This window comes from Mesitornis unicolor, unplaced genomic scaffold (genome assembly GCF_000695765.1).
Source record: "Mesitornis unicolor isolate BGI_N332 unplaced genomic scaffold, ASM69576v1 scaffold180, whole genome shotgun sequence".
NCBI lineage: Eukaryota > Metazoa > Chordata > Aves > Mesitornithiformes > Mesitornithidae > Mesitornis > Mesitornis unicolor.
Window position 1 is genome coordinate 6,696 of NW_010158833.1, and position 24,792 is coordinate 31,487.

General features: G+C 34.6%; 1 protein-coding gene across 1 annotated transcript; it reads left to right on the forward strand.

Moving 5' to 3' along the window:
• Positions 1-1,119: 1,119 nt before the first annotated feature.
• On the forward strand, positions 1,120-19,977 carry SLC35F5 (solute carrier family 35, member F5). Its single transcript, XM_010184647.1, has 14 exons — positions 1,120-1,257; positions 2,426-2,569; positions 4,828-4,890; positions 6,339-6,420; positions 7,753-7,943; positions 9,530-9,611; positions 10,394-10,481; positions 10,952-11,016; positions 11,381-11,485; positions 11,951-12,110; positions 14,160-14,250; positions 17,626-17,780; positions 18,258-18,346; positions 19,293-19,977. Exons 1-13 carry the CDS (start codon positions 1,123-1,125, stop codon positions 18,337-18,339), a joined length of 1,443 nt encoding a protein of 480 aa, XP_010182949.1. The 5' UTR covers positions 1,120-1,122; the 3' UTR covers positions 18,340-18,346; positions 19,293-19,977.
• Positions 19,978-24,792: the final 4,815 nt, after the last annotated feature.

Here is a 24,792-nt window from a genome sequence, read left to right on the forward strand (position 1 = left end):
TCCCTGTCCTTCTTGGACTGAGGGGCCCAGAACTGAACACAATATTCCAAGTGCAGTCTCACCAGGGCAGAGTAGAGGGGAACTTTCTATTACTTATTAAATTAGCAACTTTCTCTTACTACCTCGAACAGAGATTTCCAGGAGCCATGGGATGTGTATAAGAAAAGGAAAATAGGTTTGTGTATGTAAAAATCTGAGCTTTTTTATGATGTAATTTCTGACAAGTCAGCATGACTTGTACTGGATTACATCTTAAAGCTAGTTTACGGCTGTAGTTTTGATTTCTCACAATATGTTGTGTTCTTAATTGATTATTCCTATGTGTAGCATACTAGGGCGCAGTCAAAATCATTATCAATTGTTTTGGTGGTTGTTTTTTTAATAGGCAAAGCTTTCTGTTGCATATATTGTATGCTTACTCTTAGTTTGATAGATTTTAACTTGGAATTGGTGCGTGGCTGTATTTCATAAACTTCTAAATAAATACATAAATTTGTTGATTTCAAGTGCATCTGTAGTCTAATTTTGTAAGTTTACAATTAAATATTCTTTGGGTTTTTTTTTCCTTGAATCACTTTATGCTTTGAGGGATCATAATTTACCCAAATGTGCTGCTACTTCTTCAGAAATGTTTATTGAATGCTTACGTTTAATCAGGTTTCTGACTACCTTTAGTAGAAGTATTAGACACAATATGTGAAACTAATTTCTCCTGTCAGAGTATCTGAATTTGCTAAAACGTAATGATTTCAGATTTTGCAGAATTCCTGGCATAGATGTTCCAAAAAGGCATTGTATGTTTCACCTACTTTTGTGTGGTAGAAAAGTTGATAAATTCTTGAAAAGTTCCTATTTACTTTCTAATTGCCCTTAAAGTCTCTGAAAATCTCATACCAGATCTGTGTAAGATCCGCTTTTTAACGAATATAAGCATGTGTTTCCTGGCATATCGGGTCCATTTAATATATATGAAAATAACCACTGTTCGGTTTTGTTTTGATTTTTGAGAGTGTGAGGTTTTCTTTTTTTTAAATGATTGTTTATTTGTTTGGTTTGGGTTTTTTGGTCACTGTTTGTAATCTTCTGGGTTTTATTTCTTTATCAATCTTGAATAGGTTACAAATGGTGTGGGTTTTTATCATGAATCGGATGAGCTCCCAGAGCAGTTCATCCACTCAGCGAAGGCGAATGGCTCTAGGAATCGTCATTCTTCTCCTTGTTGATGTGATATGGGTTGCCTCTTCAGAACTCACTTCTGTAAGTATTGTTCCATGCATCTTAAAAGGAAGATAAAAACCTACTTAAGAGAGAGATGCAGCAGAAATATGGTCACTTAAACAATCAGTGGGTGTTCTAGTGTAATGTTTATCCACCATTTCAGTGCACGGAAGGCAATATCCTTTGGGTTAGTGAACTAACCTGTATCCACTAAAAGTTACAGACAAGCTCAACTCAGTCACTGTTGCTTTCAAGACAGAAGGTTATTGATTACTTTAAAATTAAACACCGTAAGCTCATAACTGTGTACTGTAATTAGGGAGTTCATTTTGTTTATTGCCATATTGATTAAAATAATGCCCATATGTTTCCCGAGTAGTAGTAAATGAGCTGTAAAATTGCAGGTGGTATAGTAGATTATCATTCAAAACATCTAAAAGTCTAGGACCAAAGGAATGTAAGCCCTATAGGATTAACTCCATCTAGGACCATGGAGTCTAAGCCCTATAATTGCAGACAAGTTTGTCATAATCTGGTTCATATATTCCTGAAACTGGTCTGCTATTTACTTTCTGTTAAGTTTTATGAATTAAAAGAGCTTTAGCAATGGAAACTGAATTTTTAATAAATTCTTGTCAAATTCAGGTTTCTGAGCTGTTACTAAGTTATGTTTGATACCGATTTTGAAACTTAAGCATATGAAAATGTTTGTGCTTAACATGCTATTATGTTTATAAAACATTTTTTCCAATGAGCTGGTGGAATCACTATTGATACTGAAATGTTACTCATCAGAGTAATCTTCTCTAATTTGTAATTACTATGCTATTGCTTATAAAAGTGGTCTTTCATTTAGAAAATACCTGTATGTAAAAGTATCTTCAGTTCTTTGCCAGTTCAGTGGCATATCAGTATGTTGCTTGGTTAGATACAAGTAATAAGTAGCTTTTCTTTGGTGACATTGTATCTTGCAAAATGGCCCTGTGCTGCTTTGTTGGCATTTAAGATAGCTTGGGAGAGGGTACCCCCCGAATAGTAGGGCCACGGGTAGGGCCACCTGTGTCTTTTGGTCATACCTGCCAGTACTCGCAGCAGTGTCAGTTTGGGAACCAGGCTGTTCTGAACTATGTATTAAACCTGTTCATTCATTTTGTGAATTCTCACCTAATTGGTAATTTTGGATACTGCAATTATTCTCTTTCCACAGTATGTTTTTACAAAGTACAACAAACCTTTTTTCAGTACATTTGCAAAAACATCCATGTTTGTTCTATACCTCTTGGGATTTATTGTTTGGAAACCATGGAGGCAACAGTGTACTCGTGGGTTTCGTGGAAGGCATGCAGCTTTTGTAAGTATTTTAACTCCATAAAATGTTTTGGTATTTGTTGAAGTTTGTACAGGAAAAACTTAAAATAGGGACTAGGAATAAACAAAGTGTACATATTTGTGAATAGTGCTTTCAGAAGACCAGTTGTAAACTGAATCATGCACAGGAACATGTGACAGTCATAACAGTAATCTTGTGAGAAGAAGAAAAGAAAGGAAAAAGCAATATGAAATGTCAGGAATCATAAGAAATGCTCTACTGGGCCAGACCATTGGCCCATCTAGGCTGGTATTTTGTCTTGGACAGTTGCAGAGGAGAATTCTTTTTAAGAAGAGCATATGAGCCTCATCGCTGTTGGTTCCCTTTTACTTCACTAGCATCTATGACCGAAGGAATCAGTATTTGAACTTTGTATCTGATTTTTATTACTGACTCTTTCTGTCTCTGGCTGAACTATGAACTGTTGATAAGAGGCTTTAAGGTTTTTAAAGTTCTGTTTAGGGAAGGTGGTAGCATTATGGGTTTTTTGTTGTTAATACTGTGTAGTTATAGCACTTATGCATGAGTGGCTTTCTGTTGCCCATTCTAGAACTAGGTATAGTTTGTGCTAGAGTCTAAAGCTCTTGTCATATATCAGAAATACATTTTTCCAAGGAAAATAAGAGATGCTGGGAAGAGTGTTAGTTCTGTGCCAGTGTTTCAGAATGCTGAACAGCAGGACTCGGGAAGCAGTAAGGCATTTGGCCTGATATTAATCTCACATTAAAATAACAGAAAATGTGATCCAAGAACATGCTGTTAATCAACATGTCTTTATAGAAAATAACTTGTATGAAAGGAACTGACTTCAGTTCTTCTGGATATATTAGACCTCACTGATAGTGACAGTTGTAGGTTTAACATACTTAAATTGAAGTGTTACATGGCATTAAGCCAAATGATTTGTACGTAAAAAAAAACCCAAAACACCGAAAAATTTAAACTTTTTGTTTTGTTTTGTTTAAATATTGTGTTAAACACATAGAAAACTTAGAGTTGGCTGTTGCTTTGAAGTAACTTTTGCTAGATCAACCTTCATTACCAGGTGTCTGTGCATGTGTTAGACTTGATGTATGTAGTTCAGGATCTTCATAAGATAATCAGGAAATAAACAGAGTTTACTGATTCTTTACTGCCAGTAATGACAAATAAGGATGATTAGCTCTACAGAGCGGTTATACTGACCAAATGTATTAACCAGAGCAGATGAGTAGAATAAGGGGCCATTGCCCAGTGTGAATTGTGGTGGCTATATTGACCAGCTGAATCTCGTGCAGTGCTAGGTCAAAGAAAGAGATTCTGTGAACTCATATGAATGGGACAGCAATGAGTAAGACTGCTCAGTCTGTCACATTTTGTGTGTGGCACTTGTGGTACCACTATTGGAATCTCATTATTTTTTTCTTTCTGATTTTATAAAAAGTAATTTTAAAAATAATTTGTAGGAAACAGCCATTACTTTTGATGTAGCATATTCCAAAAGAACGGTGCAGAGACAGGACTGTAATGTGCAATTTGAATTTTATTTTTTCTTTCCCCTAAGGAGTTTAGTTAAATATTCAACTGTATTACTATTACAAGTGCCTTTAAAATGTCTTGTGTTTATTAATCTGGAACAAAAATCATACATTTGTAGGTTGTTGGGTTTTTTTTTCTTTTCAGTAATGATTGCTTAGGTAAATAATCATACCTTATTTTTAATCCCTCTTCCACATTGGAGGCTTTGCTTAATAGATTACTTACCAGCATGGTAGAACAGTAAGCTGCAGGTCTGGGAACAGGGGTAGTAATGCTCTTTAAGATGCAGAAAAGAAGAAGAAAAATGACACTTGACCTCTTCCTAATTTAAGCCTTGTTAAAACTAAGGCAGAGTTCCAGGACTTTATGCAAAGGAACTTTGGCTCAATATAATGAAGAAACAAGAGGCTTGTTGTTAGCATACACACACATTAGCTTAGTGAAGCGTGTCTCGCTACGACTGAACTTTACACATTTTAGCATTCTAACAGCCTGGTCCTGCACTGATACCTGGGTTGCTGAATTCAATGGAGAGGTAAAAGGAAATACTGAAACTGTTTACTGAACTTGTAAGCCCTCTTGTTTATTGGGGAGGAGAGCTGGAGGGAGAGGGAAGTGTGATAGAATAATGTAAAAAGATATTAAAAAACTTGCTCTCAAAAAATTTCAGTTATTAAAAACTCTACCGTGATAGATTATTACATTTAAGGTTCTGTAATTAGTTTGCAGATGCTGAAGGTTATTTTGCTGCTTGTACAACAGATAGCACTGTAAACAGTTCTCTGGTAAGTGCCTTAATTTGTGAAGGTCAATGCTTTACAGTAACATGACACCATAATCCTGACTTACTGTTTTAAAAATATGGCAGTCTGTAGTAGTTTTTGGCAAAGGGGATTGGTAACTTACATGTTACTAATAAGTTCTGCAAATAATGACATTGCTTATTATGAGAAATACAGGTTCTCAGCTCAGTAAAACACTTACGTGAATGCTTGCTTAATAGTTTGTGAAATAAATATTCATGTGGTACAAAGGAAACCTTTACTTATTCAGTTCGATGGCTGCCAAAGAAAAATCTGGAGGGCTAGTGGTAAAGCCAAACAGCTTTCAAGGCTAAAATCCACAACGGAATCATTCATTTAGTTGAGTATCTTGTATGCTGTGGTCCTGCATTACATTTTGATAAGAGAGATGGACTCCTTTCTTCCTTCCAGTGGATGGAGTGACTACTGTTACTGAATCAAATGTCAGTGCTGGTGTTCTGCTTATAGGCTGCATTGCCAGATGACGATTTTGTGGTGACTTTCATAATCCATAAATGATGGTTTGTTGTGCCCCTGTTGATCACAGATTGCTGCTTAATCTGCATAACTAAATCAAAGGCCATCTACAGAAATGTATCCAAAACACAAAACTCTTCAAGCTTGCACCTGTAATAGAGCTGGAGGAGGCAATTGAGTGTTGACAATCTACAATAAGGAGTAAATAAAATCTTCTTAGTCTGCTCAATTCTTTACAATCATCTGATTGTAGAAGCAGGATTCATTGTTAGCCTTGGGCAATTTTGCATTAATTTAAACATCCACAAAAATTTTGGTCCTAAACAAGGAGCTTAATGAAAATGCAGCTGCCGTATCTTTTTCATTACTTCACTCTTGCAGTTTATTAATTTAATTTAAACAAGAAGCTTAAAACTTGTCTTGTTAGAAGTATTTTAAGCAATTAAAACTTCTGCTAAGTGCCTTATGTATTTGAGTTCATTTCCCAAAGGTGTTTTGACATTTAGTTCTGGTTCATGTGCTTTTAGGGTTATTGGAGGAAAATGAGTATGTATTCATTTTTGTATATGTATTGTGTATTTTCTGTTTCTAGTTTATCATTTGGACAGAAACTATAGATCTAATGAAATGTCTGTGATTTTGCTGAGTTATTTTTTAATTTTAAATCAGTAGGTTTTAATTTTCTGTGGTAGATTTTTTTGCTCATGAGGATATACACAAAAGCACATTTATTTTTGAGTACTGCATTTTACCAATATGTTTAACATAAAATATAGACTGTGTGAACACTTTTGATGAGCCTGTCCACTGTGTGCAAAACCACTTTGTTAAATATGATTCTCTTAATATTCACTAAGCTTTTCTTTTAGTTTTCTATTAGCTAAATTAATTCTACTGCTTATAATTGAAATATCCTGCTTAACTGTATTTTTACTTATACTGATTCGTTTCAGAGTGAACCTTTATATGTTCCTGTAAAGTTTCATGATTTGCCAACTGAAAAAAATGGCAGTAATAATAGTGATGCAGAGAAAAGTGAGTAAAGACTTCTGGAGTGCTGAAATGCTAGTTCTTTGATGAAGGACTTACTTTCTTCTATGTTGGTATAACTGCTGCCATGTTGCAGGACTTGTCTTCCTTTATTTTTTTCCCCTCTTTTTTTAATTTTTTTTTTATTTCTCCTGCCTTAAGTCTCTTATTGCATGAATTGCAATCTCATATATTTACTTTCAGGTAGAGAAAACATAGGCCTATCCTTCAGTTTACCTTTCTTGGTCACTACAGATCCAGCCTATGTTTATCTCAAGGGACCAGCTGGGTTCAGTACTTGTGATTCTTTCCTTCTGGGCTTGTATGACCAGCAGCAGTGAGTCAGCCTCTGGAAAAACAAGCCATTGCCCTTTTTAGAGCAGGAGCAAAGCAGTCAAAGTAAGAATTTTAACAGTCTATGTGCATTCTGATTTTATTTAAGCCTCACTATCTTGTGATAGTAGCTGGAACAGGCCTAACTGTCCCAGACAATTACAGAAAAGTTGGCTGTCAAAGAATCCAATTATCTGATCCTCAGCAAAAGAGTCCCTGCTTATAAAAGGGAAAGTCTCTTTGTTAGTTTTTAGATGACATGAGTTAAGAACCGCTTTGGTAGGCTCTGCTGTCCTGTGATAACATGCACCATTCACTGCAGGGTTGTTTGAGCTGTAGCTTTTCTCTTTGCTTGTTTTAGGAAATTAGGTATTGTTTTATATTGAATTAGGCTAATATTTATATGTAGTGTAATGTTTTCTTTACACAATAAGTGAATGATACTTACAATGCCCTTGTAAATAAAATCTGATCCTGGTTTGCAAGATTAGTTAGAGGGTGGATTTCAAATGAGCAAGTAACCTTATGATCTCTGCTAAGCTTTGAGGTGTGTTGGACACTCATCCTCTGAATGAAAACACTGTCCTTTCAGTTAGGAATAGTTGTGTACAGTCTTTGGCTGTTTGACTATTACATATAAGATTTTCTTTATTTGCTTAATATTTATCAATACAGAATAATTCCTACTTAAAAACTTGTTACCTTGTGTGGATTTTTTTAACAGGGAGGAGGGATGGTGCTTTTCAGTGAGGTTTTTGTGAGCGGACAACTGTACTGACTGAAAACAGTAGCTGTGCTTTGTCTTATTAGAGGCCTATCAAGTAGCAAAATACTAGTTTAATAAATAAAAATAATGGCATGTCTTCTGTTTGGATAAAATCCTGTTATTTGTGAAGTATTGTAATCAATGCTTTATTAGAACATCATATTTTCATTTGCATATTATGTTGGCTTGAAAAGTTTAATGATAATATGCAGCTTTTTTTTTTCCTTCTTCTTGTTAAGCTCCCAAAAAGCCTCGTGTAAGGTTCAGTAATATTATGGAGATTCGACAACTCCCATCGAGCCATGCATTGGAAGCAAAGCTGTCTCGCATGTCATATCCAACAGTTAAGGAGCAGGAATCAATACTAAAAACTGTAGGAAAACTCACTGCAACTCAAGTAGCAAAAATTAGCTTTTTCTTTTGCTTTGTGGTATGTGCTCCATTCTTTTGGAAAACAATTATAGATGCAATTGTATAATAGTAGTGAAACAGTATTGAGATGACTTGTATTGTTTATGCTTCATTTTATAAATATACTATTTTAAGTAAAACTTTCCTGATGTGATGTATGTGAAGATGCAGCTTCTTAAAGGGAGGGTAATGAAAAGAGATCCTGGGTATGTAGTTAACTGTAAGGTCAGATGTAGCATGTACCACGCTTTTGTGACATGTTATCCAGTGATGGGTATGTTTGGTGCAGCAAAATCTGGGATTACGTATACACAGGCTGCTAATAGTGACAGTGAGACTGGGTAAATGGGTCAATGTCTATCACCCATTGTAGGTTTCACTGTGGCATTGTGCCCTCCAGTCATATGAAGAGAAGATAGTTAATTGTCCTTCAGCTCCACTGAGGGCTGCAGGATTTGCTCATGAACCTCTTGGTTGCTGGTGTTTCTCCATCATGTCTGAGTTCTAGCTGGGGAGTCAGAATGGTGGCATGATTTTTGAGACAGTAAAAATGTAGAGAGCGGATCAGTGATAGTATCAGTGAAGCTACTTCTGGAAAAGCTGCCAAATAGGTTATATATAATGTGGACCCACCACAGCTTTTCCTCACAAAGTAGTTATCCTTGAACATTTAAATAATAATAGTAATAATAGTAATAGTAATAATATTGGTACTGTTGATGCATGGACCAGAAAATGGCGATTTAACTTTCTGTGTGTATACATAATGAATATGCACACAGCAGCAAGAGAATAATAAGCCACTCATTAGTGATTTTGGATGGACAAAACAGTTTTTTAAAAAATGGTTTACAATTCTGTGTGTCTGAAGTATATTTTGAGAGATATATATATACACACACATGCAGATTATCTAGAGTAGAGTCCTCATGTTCAAACCAAATCCTGTTTATGCTGTTCATGGATGCTGCTCCTACTTGCATGTGTATGTATTTCTTCTTGGACTGTATAGATATTTCCACTTAAGACTTCAGAGAGTGGTAACTTCCCTGAGGATGTGTCTGAGATCTTATTAATGATATCTCAATCAAGAAATGATAAAATATTTGCCATTATATTCCTTTATGGAGGAATTAACAGACATTAATCCTTCCAATGTAAGTGATGCTTCTTTTTAGGATGGAGATGTGTGCCAGTTTTAAGTACTCTGAAAAAAAAAAAATCATTAGGCTGACAAATGGTCGATGTATTTCTGTAATGTCTTTGCAGCCCTTGTGCAGTTATCACCTTGAAGCATTTGCAAAACAAGTTAAAAATATCTTTATTTACTACATAGCTATTATAATGTCATGTTAATGATTTAATTATTTTTGAAGTTCTGAAGTGTATTATTTCATTATTAAGCACATAGTTGTATGTGGTTGATTTGGCCCAGTTCTGATTTTGCCTCTGTCTTTTAATGTACCTGACACTTCAATAGAAATTAGAAATCACTTGAGGTAAAAGTATTTTTCTCATTTTATTTTTGGATAAATAGAATCTGAGAAACTTAAACTCTGTTGTTGCTATCCATATAATCACAAAATTATTTTTCTTTTCCCCCAGTGGTTCTTGGCAAATTTCTCTTACCAGGAAGCTCTGTCAGATACCCAAGTTGCCATAGTTAATATCTTGTCTTCAACCTCTGGTAAGTTTTATTTACACCACCAGGTAGGCATTATAATGTTGCTTGTAACATAAAAATATTTTTGGTTACAGTGCTCTTGTGTAATAATGTACCTGTGGTTTTGGAGGAATAGTAAGGCTTGAAGCCTTTGAATATGTGGATTTAAAAATGTTATGTAGTTGCCGTCTATGCTGTCTTCATTATTCCCCTGCTTTTTGAGTTCCTGTGTGTGTGCTTCTGCAGTCATGTCTTTATATTAGACAGATTGGGAGTGTTATAGATTTGAAGTAGAGGTGGCGTAATGTTTTATCAAAGTAGATACAATTCAGAGTGAAGTCTTCTTGCTAATTATTGTTTTTAAAAAATGTTTTAGGGTTAAAGAACTTAAACCACCTAAAATATTATGTGTGTCACTTGTTTTACAGGTTTTACACAAGACTCTAACATGAGCTTTGAAGTATTTAAATTATGTGATAGTCTTTGTTTTGAGGAGTAACTTTTGTTGTTTGATAAAATCAGTTCTAAAAGCACATTTTATGATTTTTCACTGACTTCTCAGGTTTACTGCAGTTTATTTTGTTAGTATGGCTAGACTTTCTCAAAGGTGAGCATGTGCATGTATTTGCTCATATGAGAATTCACATCACAAGATGTTAGTTTCATAATAGTTCCAATTAAAATTAGGGATGCTAAGATCATGTTGTTAAATATGTGAAATAGAAAGAAGAAAATGTCTGTACAGTTTTCTGAACAAAGTGGCAGCAATATTTGTTTGTATAAACTCTTCTTAATTTCTCTTGCAGGGCTTTTTACTTTAATCTTAGCTGCAGTCTTTCCCAGTAACAGTGGAGATAGGTTTACCCTGTCCAAATTATTAGCTGTTATTTTAAGGTAAGATTATGGGATGGAACATTTGGTCAGAAACTCCCTGAGAAAGTGACAAGATAACTATACCTACTATACCAATGTGATAATATATGATATGCTTCACTTTTTAAAAAATACTTGTTTCACAGATAAGTTGAGCAAGTGAAGTCTTTTTTAAATACTTTGTATCATGAACAATTACTGAATCACACACTCCTGTAGGAAATCTGATAAATCAGGTTTCTGTTGGAAATATGTGAACTTATTTTCTGTTATTTAATTATGGTTGCTTTTTTGTGTGTGTAGATGGGAAAAAGAAAGGCTTGACATTCAGTGTTGTCAGCCTGTTTCATTAAATGCCTGGTGCATTGTTCAGGGAACTTAGAAGTGGGGTGTTTTTCCTCCCCCTTTTGTTCTGTCTTTGTAAAAGTAAAGTTCTTGGGTTTAATGAACATTTTGCATTTCTTCTTTTTTTTTTTTTTTTCCTTTACTAGCATCGGTGGTGTGGTACTTGTTAACCTCTCTGGATCTGAGAAATCTGCTGGAAAAGATACAATAGGTATTTACTAGTTTTTTTAATCCCAGACTATGCAGTGATGAGTACCATCTTTTGACAATACTTAGTAAGTCATATAACAAGCTGTGTGTTTCTTATTCATGTAACATTTCACAATCTGGCTTTTTATTTTCAACTTCTGAAGTCGGACATTTACAGTGATTTTCCCCCCCTGTGTACATAGCTTAATTGGGAAAGTATTTATTTTTTTAAGCTTTCTGCATTTTTCCATGCTTTTCATATAGTAATGGATTCTGTAATAAACAACTTATCTCTGACGGTTTTATAATAAATGCATGCTTAGGAGAGTTGATCCTAGTGTGTATAACACATTTGGCATGAAGTGACTTCTTTTTCATCTTTACAGGTTCCCTTTGGTCTCTTGTAGGAGCAATGCTGTATGCTGTGTACATAGTGATGATAAAAAGGAAAGTAGATAGAGAAGATAAACTTGACATACCAATGTTCTTTGGTAAGACTAAAAATAACTCTATTGAAAGTTTTAATTCAGTGAGTAATTAAATTGTTTGCTTTCAGGCACTGAACTGTATAGGAGTGGTAAAGGGGCTCAGAAATCCAAGGAAGTAAAGAAAGCCTGTTGTTCCCATGGTTATGAGTGCTTTAGAGACCAGTTGTGTGAATTGTTTCTGTTTACAATCTTAACACTGAAAGAGAACTCTTCCTGCAGGAAAGCAAACAGGCCCTTGGATTCAGTGGAATTTGGGTTTTTTACAGTTGCAAACCTGTATATATCTGCTGCAATTGTTTGTGAATTTCGGGTAAAGTTTCTTACATGCTTTTCATTCGAAAGATTTAAAATACTGCTTTGTTGCTGGTTTTATGTAGGCATGTTGTCAAAAGAGCAGAGTTTAGCTGAGGTTTTAGTTATATTGAAGGATACTTATTGTGATTTACTTAATACTGTTTTTATCCTCAGGTTTTGTAGGGCTGTTTAATCTGTTGCTGCTGTGGCCAGGGTTTTTCCTGCTTCATTATACGGGGTTTGAAGCATTTGAGTTTCCCAATAAACTGATATGGATGTGCATTGTCATTAATGGCCTTATTGGAACAGTTCTATCAGAATTCCTCTGGCTGTGGTACGTACTACATGCTTTGTATACATTTCACATAAATTGTCTTACCTGTGTTCTCAAATATTGAGATGTCAGATTATCTAGGTAGGTTTTCTTGCCTTTTTTTTTTTTGTTCTTTTTTTTCTGTCTATATATGCAGTTTGAGTTAAGAGGAGTTCTGTGACAATAGTACAACACAAGATCTAGGTGGAGTTCCATGAAAACTGGGGGTTTTTGGGGCTTTTTTATGTGGTGGTTTTTTTTTGTTTTGTTTGTTTGGTTTTCAGATCAAGTTTAAAGTTATTTAGGAAATTGATCACGACATTTTGTGTTAATTGGCAAACTCTTGCACTAGTTCTAGTCATAAATACCTTGCAGCACGTGTTCCTTTGTAATTTAATCTCTTTGCTGATGGAATATTTTGGTGATGTTAGTGCCATCCTCTAAGATTAGATTGCAGTTCAGTATCAGTTGGTAATAAGGTAAAGTGCAATTTTAACATAGACAAGATAACCAAAAAAAGAAAAACAACCCAACCCCTCCCATCTCCAAACAAATAACAGAAAAACAAACCCAAACTTGACTCTTGTCCCAAAATCAGATACTAGCATAGGGTTAAGTGTATGGGTGTGCACAGACTTTTTCATACACATGCTATTTGTCTAATTACTCAGAATGATAATCCAGACAACTAAAGAGGTATTTTTACTTCCTTTTCCCTAGAATTTTGAACTAAGACTAATTTCAGAGTTTGCTGACATCAGCCTTTTAGCTGTCCAGTGTGCCTCTAGTGTGGTCCTCTACTCTTTCTTTGGAAGTAAATAATGTAATTTAACCTACTTCTTAACTTCACCCAACCACATACTGCCAAGTAAATAATGTAGTGGTAGACGTGACTTTAATTAAACCTTTTGGTTTTTGTTTTTTAAACCTGCTGCTAAGTTTTCATTGGATTCTGTACTGTTTATCCTTGTACACTGTTCTGGTGGACAGGTTGGTTCTCATTCAAATGTAGTCAGTGCAGAGATACAGAAGTATTCTCTTGTGGCATAGAAGGGGATGTAGAATATTGGGGAGGAAGTTTGCAAAAAAGCAAAGTATCTAAACTTTTTACTTGGTCGATCGTAAAATGGGAATTGCAGTTTTTTATACTGGCTGTTATACTCTTCACTTGGTATCAAAATACCTCAGTCTAGTCATGTTTTATTTACAGAGCCTTAGGTTTATATTGAAATGCTGAGGATCTCAAGAGGCTGCATGTTCTCTTAGGTCTGTCCTACATCCACTTTGAGGTTATCTTCTTATTAATTTAAAAAAAACAAACAACCAAACTTAATTCAGTAAACCAGTCATTTGCAAACTAAGTATGACTTGCAAAGGAATTTGGGACCAAAGTTGTCTGTGGCTGTTAATGACTACTACTCTGACATACGAGTGTAGGTTTTTTGTTCTGTTATTTAATCACTCAGTGATTTAGAGAAGTCTGAGGACTTTCTTCCTGCTTAAGAAATACAAAGAAACCACTTTTAGAATGCAGAGAGGTCTTACTGAGGCCCTAAGGAGTGATGTCAAGGATATATTTTAGAGTGAGATTTAAAAAACAGAATCTGCTAATTTAAGAATTTATCTATTTGTGAATAGTATTTGTCTTTTGGGGTAGGATTTCTAGATATCAGTAACCTTTCTTTTTTACTTAACCAGACTGAGGCAAGACAGATTTAATTGCTATAAGCTGGTATTAATTATTTGAAAATGAAAATAAAACACAAATTTTTCTAGGGTGTCATTAAATGTGAAATAGTGAATTTTCCATAATCTCAAAAGGTTTGTATGGGAAGATATTAGAAGATAGAAATCCAGAAGATATTTGTAGTCCAGTTAGGAATTCTGTGCAGTTTTACTGATTTATGACAGTGTGGGTATCTCAATTTTTGATTGTTAAATCAATGACTAACAGCTAAGCTTGATCAGATGTCTTCTGCAGTTTGATGTATTGTTTTAGTTGTCTTATAACTTTTAAATGAGACCTCTTTATTATTTATCATAATTATTATTACTATTATTATCTTTTAGGGGATGCTTTCTTACCTCATCACTGATAGGCACACTTGCGCTAAGCCTTACAATACCTCTGTCCATAATAGCTGACATGTGCATGCAAAAGGTAATGTACTACTAAGTTTTGAGTATTAACAGAATTTCTTTAAAGCGTCGGTGTTACTTTTAACAATGTGTATTATCAACAGTATTTTACTTCTGTCGCTTAATAATTGTTGAGCTGTGTTGTAATTAATGCTCTCTTGGTATTGATAGTTACAGTTATTTTGCTCATGCAAGTCTGCACTTGCACACTTAAATATTTTTGATTAAGATGCAGCTTGTATGAAAAGTACCCAAAGTCATCAGCAGTGGCTGGTCAAATGCTTTATCTTGAACAGGTGGTTTTCAGAATTAAAAAACAACTGCAAGTACAGCAGCCCTTAAACTAATGCCTTTGCAATTATAGAATCATTATAGGCTGCCTACCTTGAAAATCCTCAATTAGTGACAAAACCAAAAATTTGCAGGTTTACCTCAAAGGAATGTAGCAGCTACAGGGCGTAATTGCACATTATTAGGCTTCCATTTAACTGTTCTCCTTTAAGTTAGTCTAGTTTCACTGGTATTGAAGTAATAGCTGTGGAAAAACTTTGCATGTAAAGAAAGAAAAGAATCCAATAATATGAGTTTAGAATAGAAACTATATGAAGTTAGTTTGTATTACTCTTCACGCTGCATAGATGCTTTTCATGCTGGTGAGGTAGAATTGTTGGTTTTAAATGTTATGTATGAACTTCAACTATGAATAAGCAGAATTAACTATTTAATCAGTGACAAGGAATATAAAATTCTTAATTTCATGTAAATAATTATTATTTAGCATATATTGTAAGCATGCAGTTCTAGGATTTTTTGTTTTGTTGGGTTTTCTTTCTTTTTTCCTTTAAGTTGAGATCACATCACTGTTTCTATTTCTTGAAGGCAGGATCACTTGTTTCTGCTCTTTTTTTTGGATTTAAATAATTCCTACTAGTAAAACTTTAATTTGAAAGTTAAGCCACCTGTTTAACTCTTTGAAAGAGCTTTCAACCTGATTTTTATAATGCATCTGTTAAAGTAAGCTGAATTTTTCTTACAGTGATAATACCCTTTTTTGGCATGGCAGCCCACACAGTCCAGTTTGGTCATGCCTTTGACAGCTGTCAGTGTAGACACAGGTCTACGTGTGAAATCGGGGAAAACAACCCCACATAACTTGCATTACACTTTCACTCAATGTCAGTGTGGATTTTGGAAAATAAAGCGACCAATAAAAAGGATAAAAATAAAAAAGGGAGTCAAGTTGGAACAGAAAAGAAGAGTCAGACCCTGAATAAATACTTGTGTAATGAACATGTCAGATACACTGTGTTTCATATTAGTTTAAGCTGAATATTGCAGCCTGGAAATACAGCAAAACCTCAGTGATTCCAACAATAATAAAGCATTTGTTGGTATGATAACTGTATTTGCATTGCTGTTAAAGTATCTGCAATATACATTTGGGACATAAATTGTAGCAGGAAAGTAAGTAATTATAGATATTAAAGAAACAAGGAAAAAGAATCTGTAGACTTCTCACCAAAACATCTGCATTAGTGAGGTGGAATTAGGTTTTTATGTGAGCTAATGCTGGTAGCAAAAAAAACATAAGAATTTTTATGTATATATGTGTGCATCTATACATAACTTATGTATATACGTGTGTGTGTGTGCAAATACATTCTTAGAGATATGTTTATATATAGTTACATATATCAATATATTAAAAGCTTAGGTTGTCTTCTGCAGTGATTCATCTCAGCTTTCCTCTGGAATACATTGATGAATGGCATATGCTTTTCTAATTCTCAGTAAACAACTTAATCATTAGGCTATTTAATCTGAGTAAACACAGAGTCCAGATCTTTTAAAATTAATTTATTCTTCATGTACTCATGTAATATCAAGTCATTTGAAATAGCTGAAACATCTTTAAGGCTCTGTTGGCTGACTTTCAGTTGATGCTGGTAACACAGGGGCAAGTTACAATTTTAACTCATTTTTATAGTTTATCACTGTGAAGAGTTGCTCCAATTTTTACGTATTTGGTATTTACAAACAAACAAACACACACAAAAGCCCTGCAAATGTAGCTAACTAATTTAATTTACTGTACACCTTGTATTTGCTCTTTGCCTATTTCTTGTCTTAATTCTTCGCCTTCCTGTGTTGTCTGAGTTTGTGTGCTGGCAACATTTTCCATGATCTGAATCTTCAGGCTGTAGACTTTAGGGTTCCTTGCACAAGTGTATTTGCGCAAGTATGTGTCTCAGTCATACAAACATCCAAATATCCCAAGCCAAGCCCCACGCTTACTCAAGTTTCAGTTGTCCAAGTTAGGCTGATAGAAATTTCAGCTTCCAACTTCAGTTAGTACTTCTGGCTAGCCTTTATTATTATTATGGCTAATAATGTAAAGATTAAAATGTGAATATATGCAGTATTCATATGACTGTCAGATGATATGGTAACTATATGATATGCGTATTTACTAACTTTCTTCGTCGTTATTCTCTATTAATACAACATAGATCTGAATCTTAAGAAATTACAACCAAATTTTTCATGACTATTTAAATATTCCTTTGGGTAACTTCTGTGTTTATGAATTTCCATTAGAAATCGGTCAGGATAAGACTAACAATTGTAGTTTGTTAGAATTGTAAGAGTGAACATCAGTGCTGAGTATCAATTTTTCTCCAAAGTCTTCATCTTTGGAAATTTTCCCCACAAGAGGGAGCCATGCTTATGGTTCATTGCTCTGTTGGTGTTAAAGGTGGTTCAGAGACTAGTTCCTGTTCTTGCACCTTTGATTTCTCTAACCGTCTATAATTTTAAGTTTTAAACAGTTTCAGATGATCACTTCTGAGTGTAGCAGTAGACAGATACAATTAGAACTTAGATTAAATTGGGCAAATAATGTGTCCTGCCTTTTTTTTAAAGTGAAAAAGCAAATTATTGTAAATTTCCAGTAGTGTTGTCTTTCTATGTGCATTGGTTTCAGCAGTTACCGTTCAGTGACAGTATATTCCTAGTGAATAAACTGGTGCACAATCTCTCAGGTGAGATCTCTTGTTCAAAACTTTTGAAGTGTCTAGAGGACTTTCTCATTGGTACCAGTCAGCTAAAACCTAAAAATGAGACTACTTGGGAACAGCAGTCTTCGTCCACACCACAGTATGTTCCATGGTACAGAACTGATCAGTGAAGAAAGACTATTCAATTATTAGAAGTATCAGTGGCTACAGAAATTGTACCACGTAACGTATAAAAATATTTGTATTATTTCACTCAGTTTAAAATAACTATAAATCTTTGTCTGAAACTTAGAACAATAATTATTTCAAATAGATAGTATGCAATTTTTTGTTTGTTTTGTTTAACTCTTAAGTCAATGATGTTTGTGTTTTAATTCCAGGTGCAGTTTTCCTGGTTATTTTTTGCAGGGGCAGTCCCTGTATTTTTTTCTTTTTTCATTGCAACTCTCTTATGTCATTATAACAACTGGGATCCAGTGATGGTGGGAATCAGAAGAATTTTTGCCTTTATTTGTAGAAAACATCGAATTCAGAGGTAGGGCAGTCACAAAGTGTAACCCTGTATCTTCTTTAGCCCTTGCAATACCCTATACTCTTTGGTAAGCCACAGTTCTTATGCTGTATTTATTTTAATCTAATTTTATGTTCAGGTGTACTCGGGTGTATTAGTTATTAATAGTAGTAGTTTCCAATCCATTTATTAACCTATGTAATGCTCAGAAAATTGAAAGATGTGAAATCTGTTTACCTTTTAAAAGAAGTTTTTTTAAAAGAAGTTTTCTAGTGACTGTTACAGTTCTCTATTTTTCCCCTTAATTCCTCTATGATAGTTGCTGTGCCCAGCACATGCAGTTAAAATTGTGCAAACTTGAGTGCACTTTATGAAGTTAAAGAGTCTTTGTATGTTTCTAATGTGTGCAGTTCAAACCACTAGCATACTTAGTACTTATATTGGCTTCATTACAACCAATTTAATATTACTGTGTAACTAAATATATTTCTTTCTTTTAAGAGTGCCAGAAGAAAGTGAGCAGTGTGAAAGTCTTATTCCTATGCATAGTGTTTCACAAGATGGAGACAGTTGCTGTTCATAGACAAAAGGTATGCTTAATAAGCTTCAAAAATTACAGAGAAGGGTGAAGATTGGTTTTCACAACGGCATTTGTTATATAAGCACACAATTTTACAGAGCATACAGTTAATCTTGTTCTGTATTGATGGATAGAGTTTTGAAGGGTATCTTCAAAATTATTGTTACTCATTGCCAAGCATTATTTTCACTTTGGTATAGTTCTTGGTCAATGGTTTTGAAATGTAAAGTAGTTTTTTACTTAAGTGTTACAACGTTCATAAAAAATTGGACATTGAGTCAATAAACCAGAAGAGCTATATAACTTCTTGGTATAGATATGTGTGGAAGAGATCTGAAGTGATTATTTCACTCTCTTTGTTGTTGAGGTCTCAGTTTGGGCTACTGCAGTTCATGAAAAACATGGACTGTTTAAGGAAGTTTAGAGGACATGACCAGAATTTATTATTACGGGTCTAGAAAATGGGAATGACTCATTGTGTTTGTAGATGACAAGAATTAAAGTTGTTAAACTGTATTAAATATTTGGGAAAATATTTTTCATAAGGGTAGGGAAACTAAAGTAGAATAGCTAGGGAGTTTGCAAAATATCCCTCTCTAAAAGGAGGTTACACAAACCTCTTGACAGGAACATTACATGGCTTGTTGATACTGTCTTGGAGCATAAAGATAGACATGGTTTAGGACTCTTAGCCCTGTGCTTCAGTCAGAACTTTAGTTTTCAAATAATGTACACAGAATTTTATGATGAGAAGTGTATTTTTATTTTCCAATGTTGCTTAAATCTAATAATGAAATTAAAAATATTCTAACCAAAACTGTAATTGTGATGTCTTAAGCTTGAAACTCACAACTTATTTCCTTTACTAATAAGATGAAAACAAATACATATGGTGATTCCTTTTTTTCTGATCTTTAATTGTGTATCCCTGATTTATTTTTTTTCCTTCTTCTTAGTTTAAAAACGGAATGATGCCCAGCGAAGAGACAATCTTCTGGAAGAGTCCCTAAGGAATCATGTTTCAGTGCCTATTCTGAATTTGTAGTAAAAATAAGAAGTTTCAGTTCTTTTGAAACGCTAAACTTTTCCTCTTTCTTGCTTTCATCTGGTTTTATAAATGAACAAATTCACTACATGCCTATCACCATAGGGAATCTTAGTCCATCTGAGCAACCAACCTGCCTTATGATACTGAGCTGGTGAAGTTACTTGACAAAAATCACGAAAAAAAATGCTGTTAAGTGATTTCATTCTTTTTTTAACTCACAATTTTGTTAAATGCTGGACAATATTATTTTTAAAAAATACTTTCAAATGAGTTCTGTAAATAAGTTTGCAGGTCATCAAGTCTTACAGGCTTTCAGATGAAAAGCTAAATAGATATGTTACCTGTAGTAGGTACAAATTAACTTTTTTATGTTGTATAAACTATTTGAATATTAATAGAACAAAATAGAAAAATAATTTATTAAGTGTATTCTTGTAATTACGGAGGCAGGATCTTTATACGGTCCTGGAACACTACATATGTATTGTCTCATGCCATTTTGAGAAGTCTTGTAATGGCAGTGGGTGCCGATGTTTAAAAATCTTTTGTTACCTAACAATCTGAAATGTTTCAAATTTTAGCGAATGGTAAATGATGTACATTTGCAAAATCAGTGTCTGTTTTAAACAGACTGATTCTGTAACCCGTTCTTATTCCCAATTATCTCATGTGGAAAACTAAATTTGAAAATTTTCACATATATAGGTGCCAACTTATGAAAGAGATCAAATTACTTGTGAAGGTTTTCAGTCAACAGGTTGGCACAACAGTAATCTGCTAAACAATCTGAAAGATAAAGGTGGTTTTGGTTTTTTTCCGAGTTGCATTAATAAATTTATTCTAAAATTGATCACTTTCCCTATAGCCTGCATCTTCCTTCCACTGCAGTGCTTCTGTCCTACTTGATTCTGTTATGAATTGTTATATTCAAGAATATTTTTAATTTGTCAATGCCATTTTTCAACTTCTGCCCTATAAGACTCTTACGCTACAGCTAATTTTGGCTTTTGATGAAATTTGGTTTTTTTGATGATGAATGTAGGATTTTCACCCAACAGTATTCTCTTCCACATAACAAGATTCTTAATAATGTAGGATACTTCTACTGTCCTTCCACACAAATACAGAAGGATGACATAACACAAATCCCTTTTCATGTTTTGACACTGAATAATGTTCCTTCCAAAAGGAATTTTGGTGGTTTGGTGATAGAACTACTAGACAAGAGGGAATGCAGGAGATCAACATGCTTAGCTATAGATTCAGAAGGATTGATTAGCCAGCAGCTAGAATTTAATGAAAAGAATGTAAGTAGAGAAAGGGCTAGTCTGGTCAAATGTTGCACCTTTATAAATATTTCCTTCCAATTTTTAATGTTGGATTACACGGAAAATTTCAGTGATCTGAGGCATCTCATTAAGATGAAATAGCAAGTCCTTCTTTGGACACCTGAAGTATGAATAAAAAAACCAAACAACAGCAAAAAAACCCAAACAAACAAAAACCCAAAAAAGACCCAAACAAAAACCACAAACCCAAAACAAATGAAAAAGTTTATTAAATTTATGTAGGCATTTTGAGAAACTTCACATTTCAATTCCCAAATCCCACAAGTAGAGAGATTAAAATGCAGTATGTAGAGCTAATTTTACATTTAACTTCGGTAGAATTTTCAGGGATTTTTTGGCTAGTGAAATTGCCTTAGGTTTTGGGTTGTTTTGGGTTTTTTTGTAAGTTTTTTTTCCCTTCTTCTAAATTATGACCAATCAGAGGTTGTTAGCTTCAAGCTTTTCCAACACATAATATTAAGGCCTACTGGCAATAAAAAGCTAATGCCTGTTTTCAATTGATCATATGTTGCAATGAGATCATACCAAATATATAATGCCAGGCCTTAACTGCAAGTTTGAATCAGTTGGGACTTGTGGCCTCAGCAAACTAAGACTGGGAAAACTGAGTTTGCTTTTGCATGGGCAACTGTAGTATTTTTAGCAAAATATTCTCTTTTGAAGTTGGTCATACTGATAGAATGGGAGCTGTAATGTCTGATGGGCAATTGCTAGTCATATTTGTCCTTATGTTTGGGGCTTAAATTGAAAGATCATCATAGTCTCCCGTGTATATAATTTCTGTTAACTTGCATTATTTGCAAGTTTTTGTTCAGTAAACTCAAAAAGTCAGGGCCTTCCCACCATTTTTGTTTTTAACAAAATTGTGTTAATCTGTTTTTTTAAGATATGAAATATCTTAAAAGTAAGTGTCTTATGGCACTAGGTAGCTGGAGCAGTCTTTTTTCATTAAATTACAGTTCCTTAAAGAATAAGAAACAAAGCAAACTGTCCTTCCTGAAAGGATTTTTAAACAGTGGTGCCCCTGTAGTTACAAGAAATGTGTTACAGTTTTAATTACAGAAGCTATGACGTGTAACATTGTTCCTGCATTTAATCGAATGTGATGAGGTTTTTTCTATAAAATCTTGTGATTTTTAGTACAATAATATTTTATAAATATAATGTCTAATTTGAAATGTAAATTGCATAGCTCTCTAATCGGTGCTTGGTAAATGCACAAGAGATTTAGCTTTGATTCTCAGGTACCTCTGACTAATGGAGACATGCTTGGCTTTTCTTCCTCATGATACAACTGGAATGTGAAGGAGCTCTCTTGTAAATGCTTTACCCTCTGTGTGCTAGCAGAAATTGTCATTGCTTTTACTGTTTCAATTTGGGGATGTCTTTATTCTGACTTATTTCTTGTAGGAAGCACATACACTTTAAAAAAACCTTGAGTTTTTGTCTTTGAATGTCATTAGATACTTAAGGAACAGTGATTTCCCATGCCTACAAAATGGAAAATGAATACTACATGTCTTGCTCTGTCAAGCAGTTGAACTAATTCCTGTAATCCTATGAGACAACCAATAATTTCTTCTGTGTGTGATTGAGGTTTTGGAGCTGTTTGGTTTTTGTGTATGGAGGAAGTGATGATAATTTGCCAAATGCCATGTAGCATGCCTTTGCTTTTAGGGTTTCAGTGAGTCTTACATAGTTCGATGTACTATGTACTGCACTCCAGAAAAAAGTATTTCAGTTTTTCTGGCTACTTTCTGTTAGGTTTCAGTCACGCCGAAAATGTGTTCACTACGAGGGGCTGCTGTAGATGTAATACTAATTCAGCAAAGGACTGAAAAACATGCAAGATCAGTACTCAGCAATTACTTAGGAAGTCTGGGACACATGAATGCCACTGAAGATACTGAGGGTGGGATGTTTCTGTTGCCCAGTGTGCAATGCCCAGTGCATCTTGCTCGTTGGCTCCTTGCCCGTGGAAATCCATGTGTTGGGGTGGGGGCTGTGCTATCTGACTGGTTTGGCTTGTCAGAGAGTTGGCCTAGAGCAGACTGCATACTGAAGCTCGGAAGCAGGGAGGCTCTGGCGCTGCCTGGTTATCTCACTGTGCTGTTGCAAATGCTAAAGTATTTTTCAGAAATACGGTCTTAAACATCAGTATTCTTTGAATGACAAATCGTGGTGCTGCATGCGATACTTGACCTGGTATGCTGATATATGCATTGCATACCTCCTTGTAATGTACAGCAAAAACAGGAGAGCCTGAAATTACTTTTCCTGGTGTGTGCTGTTGTAATTGACATTCTCTTTCATGATCCCCATTGTCCCTAGGTACTGCTATTCACAAGTATGATAGCTTTAAATAAGGTGGTAAAATGATTTCTTTGTAATTCTTGGTTCCATCTCTCTTTGTGTTGAATATTAGCATTCCTGTTGCCTACTGAAAGATCCACCTATCTTAGGGAAATTAAGTTACTGAGCTAAACTAAGGTATCAGAGGAGGGGGAAAACCAGTTAAATTTTAGACATAGAGTGAGTTTATGGACACTTTCAAATTTCATATGAAAATAGGCCTCGATAAGGTAGAGTGTGTGTTTGTAAATGAAGTTAAGAAGTGGCATACTCAAAAATCAAGAAACAAACTAATGTTAATATCACACTGAGATATATGGCTGACTGTAGGATGGTACTTTATATCAGTTTTTTTTATTTGAGATAAGTTTTGAGGTAGTTACTATTTCTGTTATGACAGTCTTATGTAGCGTCTGCAATTCAATAGTTATAACTGCAGTAGCATTTAAGTGTTGGTTCATAAACAGCTGTTACACATGATTTTATTTTTTATCTAATTCAGAATTGCATTAATGCTGTATTTTGTTTTATATGGTTATTGCAGGGCATGATTTCTCAGGGAAATATGGATAATACCATGCATTGTGAGAGCTGATAACGAATTCCTGCTTTTAAAATTGTTACAAGCATTTTCAGGTATTACTCAAACATTTCACATCATTTAACTTTCACATTGAATTTCCTTAGGCTTATCAGGTAAATCACAATGAGAATGTTAAGAGAGTTTAAAGGTGTCAATGAAATACATTCTGCCCAACTCTTTTTTACTTTTTGGACAAACATCCATTCTAAATTGATGTTGCGATTTGTGTGTAGTTTTCTAGTTTATTGTACTGTGCACCATATGAATTAGTAGTTGCACTGCTGATTTCAAAGCTGCGCTTATGGCAGGGCAGTGACATGAACTTTCAGGGTTAGGCAATGCTATAGTAATACATAACCTGATTCTAGGGCAGAGTACCAGTATAAATCTTCTAACATAAATATATTCATTTGTGTGTCATTAAATTTTTACAAAGTCTGTTCACTTTGGGGATTTTTGTTTGTTTTTCCAGTAAAGTTATTTTGGATAGACTGGGATTTGATCCAAAGCCCACCAAAGTCATAGACATCATTAATAAAGTAAAACTTCATTGAAAAGAAACTCCGCAGTCAGGTTGACCTGTATGCCTTTGCAGTATTTCTGTCTGCAGCCTACATGTGGGGAGTGGTTTGCTTTAGGACTTCAGTAATATAAATTCGAGCGGTTTTCATGCTGGTAAAAGTGGTAAACATATGCTGTAACTGGTCACAGAAAATACTTCTCTAGAGCCAGCATGCAGCTTAATTATTTAGAAGGTGAATTTGTCTTGCTCTATGTCTTCTCTTTAAAATCAGCAGTGTAAGAAATGTTAACCATCTCACTTAGTTGTATACTTCTAGAAGTTTGTGTTGATAGTGAGAATATGTGATTATAGTTATTATGACCTTGAGGCTCAGCTTCCTTCTGATGAGTTCTGATTTGACATTTCCACTTAGATAACTTTGCAAATAATGCAACAGCGCATTTCCTCTCTAGGTAGAGCTGGTTCCTCTACCGCAATGAGTAATTTCTGCAAGTTTTTTAGAATCTCCTTATTTTTCAGCTAGCTAAGGGAACAGCAGGGCTTTCCAGCCAAACTGTATCCCAGAAAACCAACCTTTTAAAAAGAAAATAAAAGCAAAAAT

Excerpts from the sequence above, each read along its gene's own strand:
- SLC35F5 (XM_010184647.1), top strand. The coding sequence starts at position 1,123 with ATGGTGTGGGTTTTTATCATGAATCGGATGAGCTCCCAGAGCAGTTCA. Across the intron at positions 1,258-2,425 it reads CCTCTTCAGAACTCACTTCT|TATGTTTTTACAAAGTACAA; the intron begins GTAAGTATTGTT and ends CTCTTTCCACAG. Across the intron at positions 12,111-14,159 it reads TCAGAATTCCTCTGGCTGTG|GGGATGCTTTCTTACCTCAT; the intron begins GTACGTACTACA and ends ATTATCTTTTAG.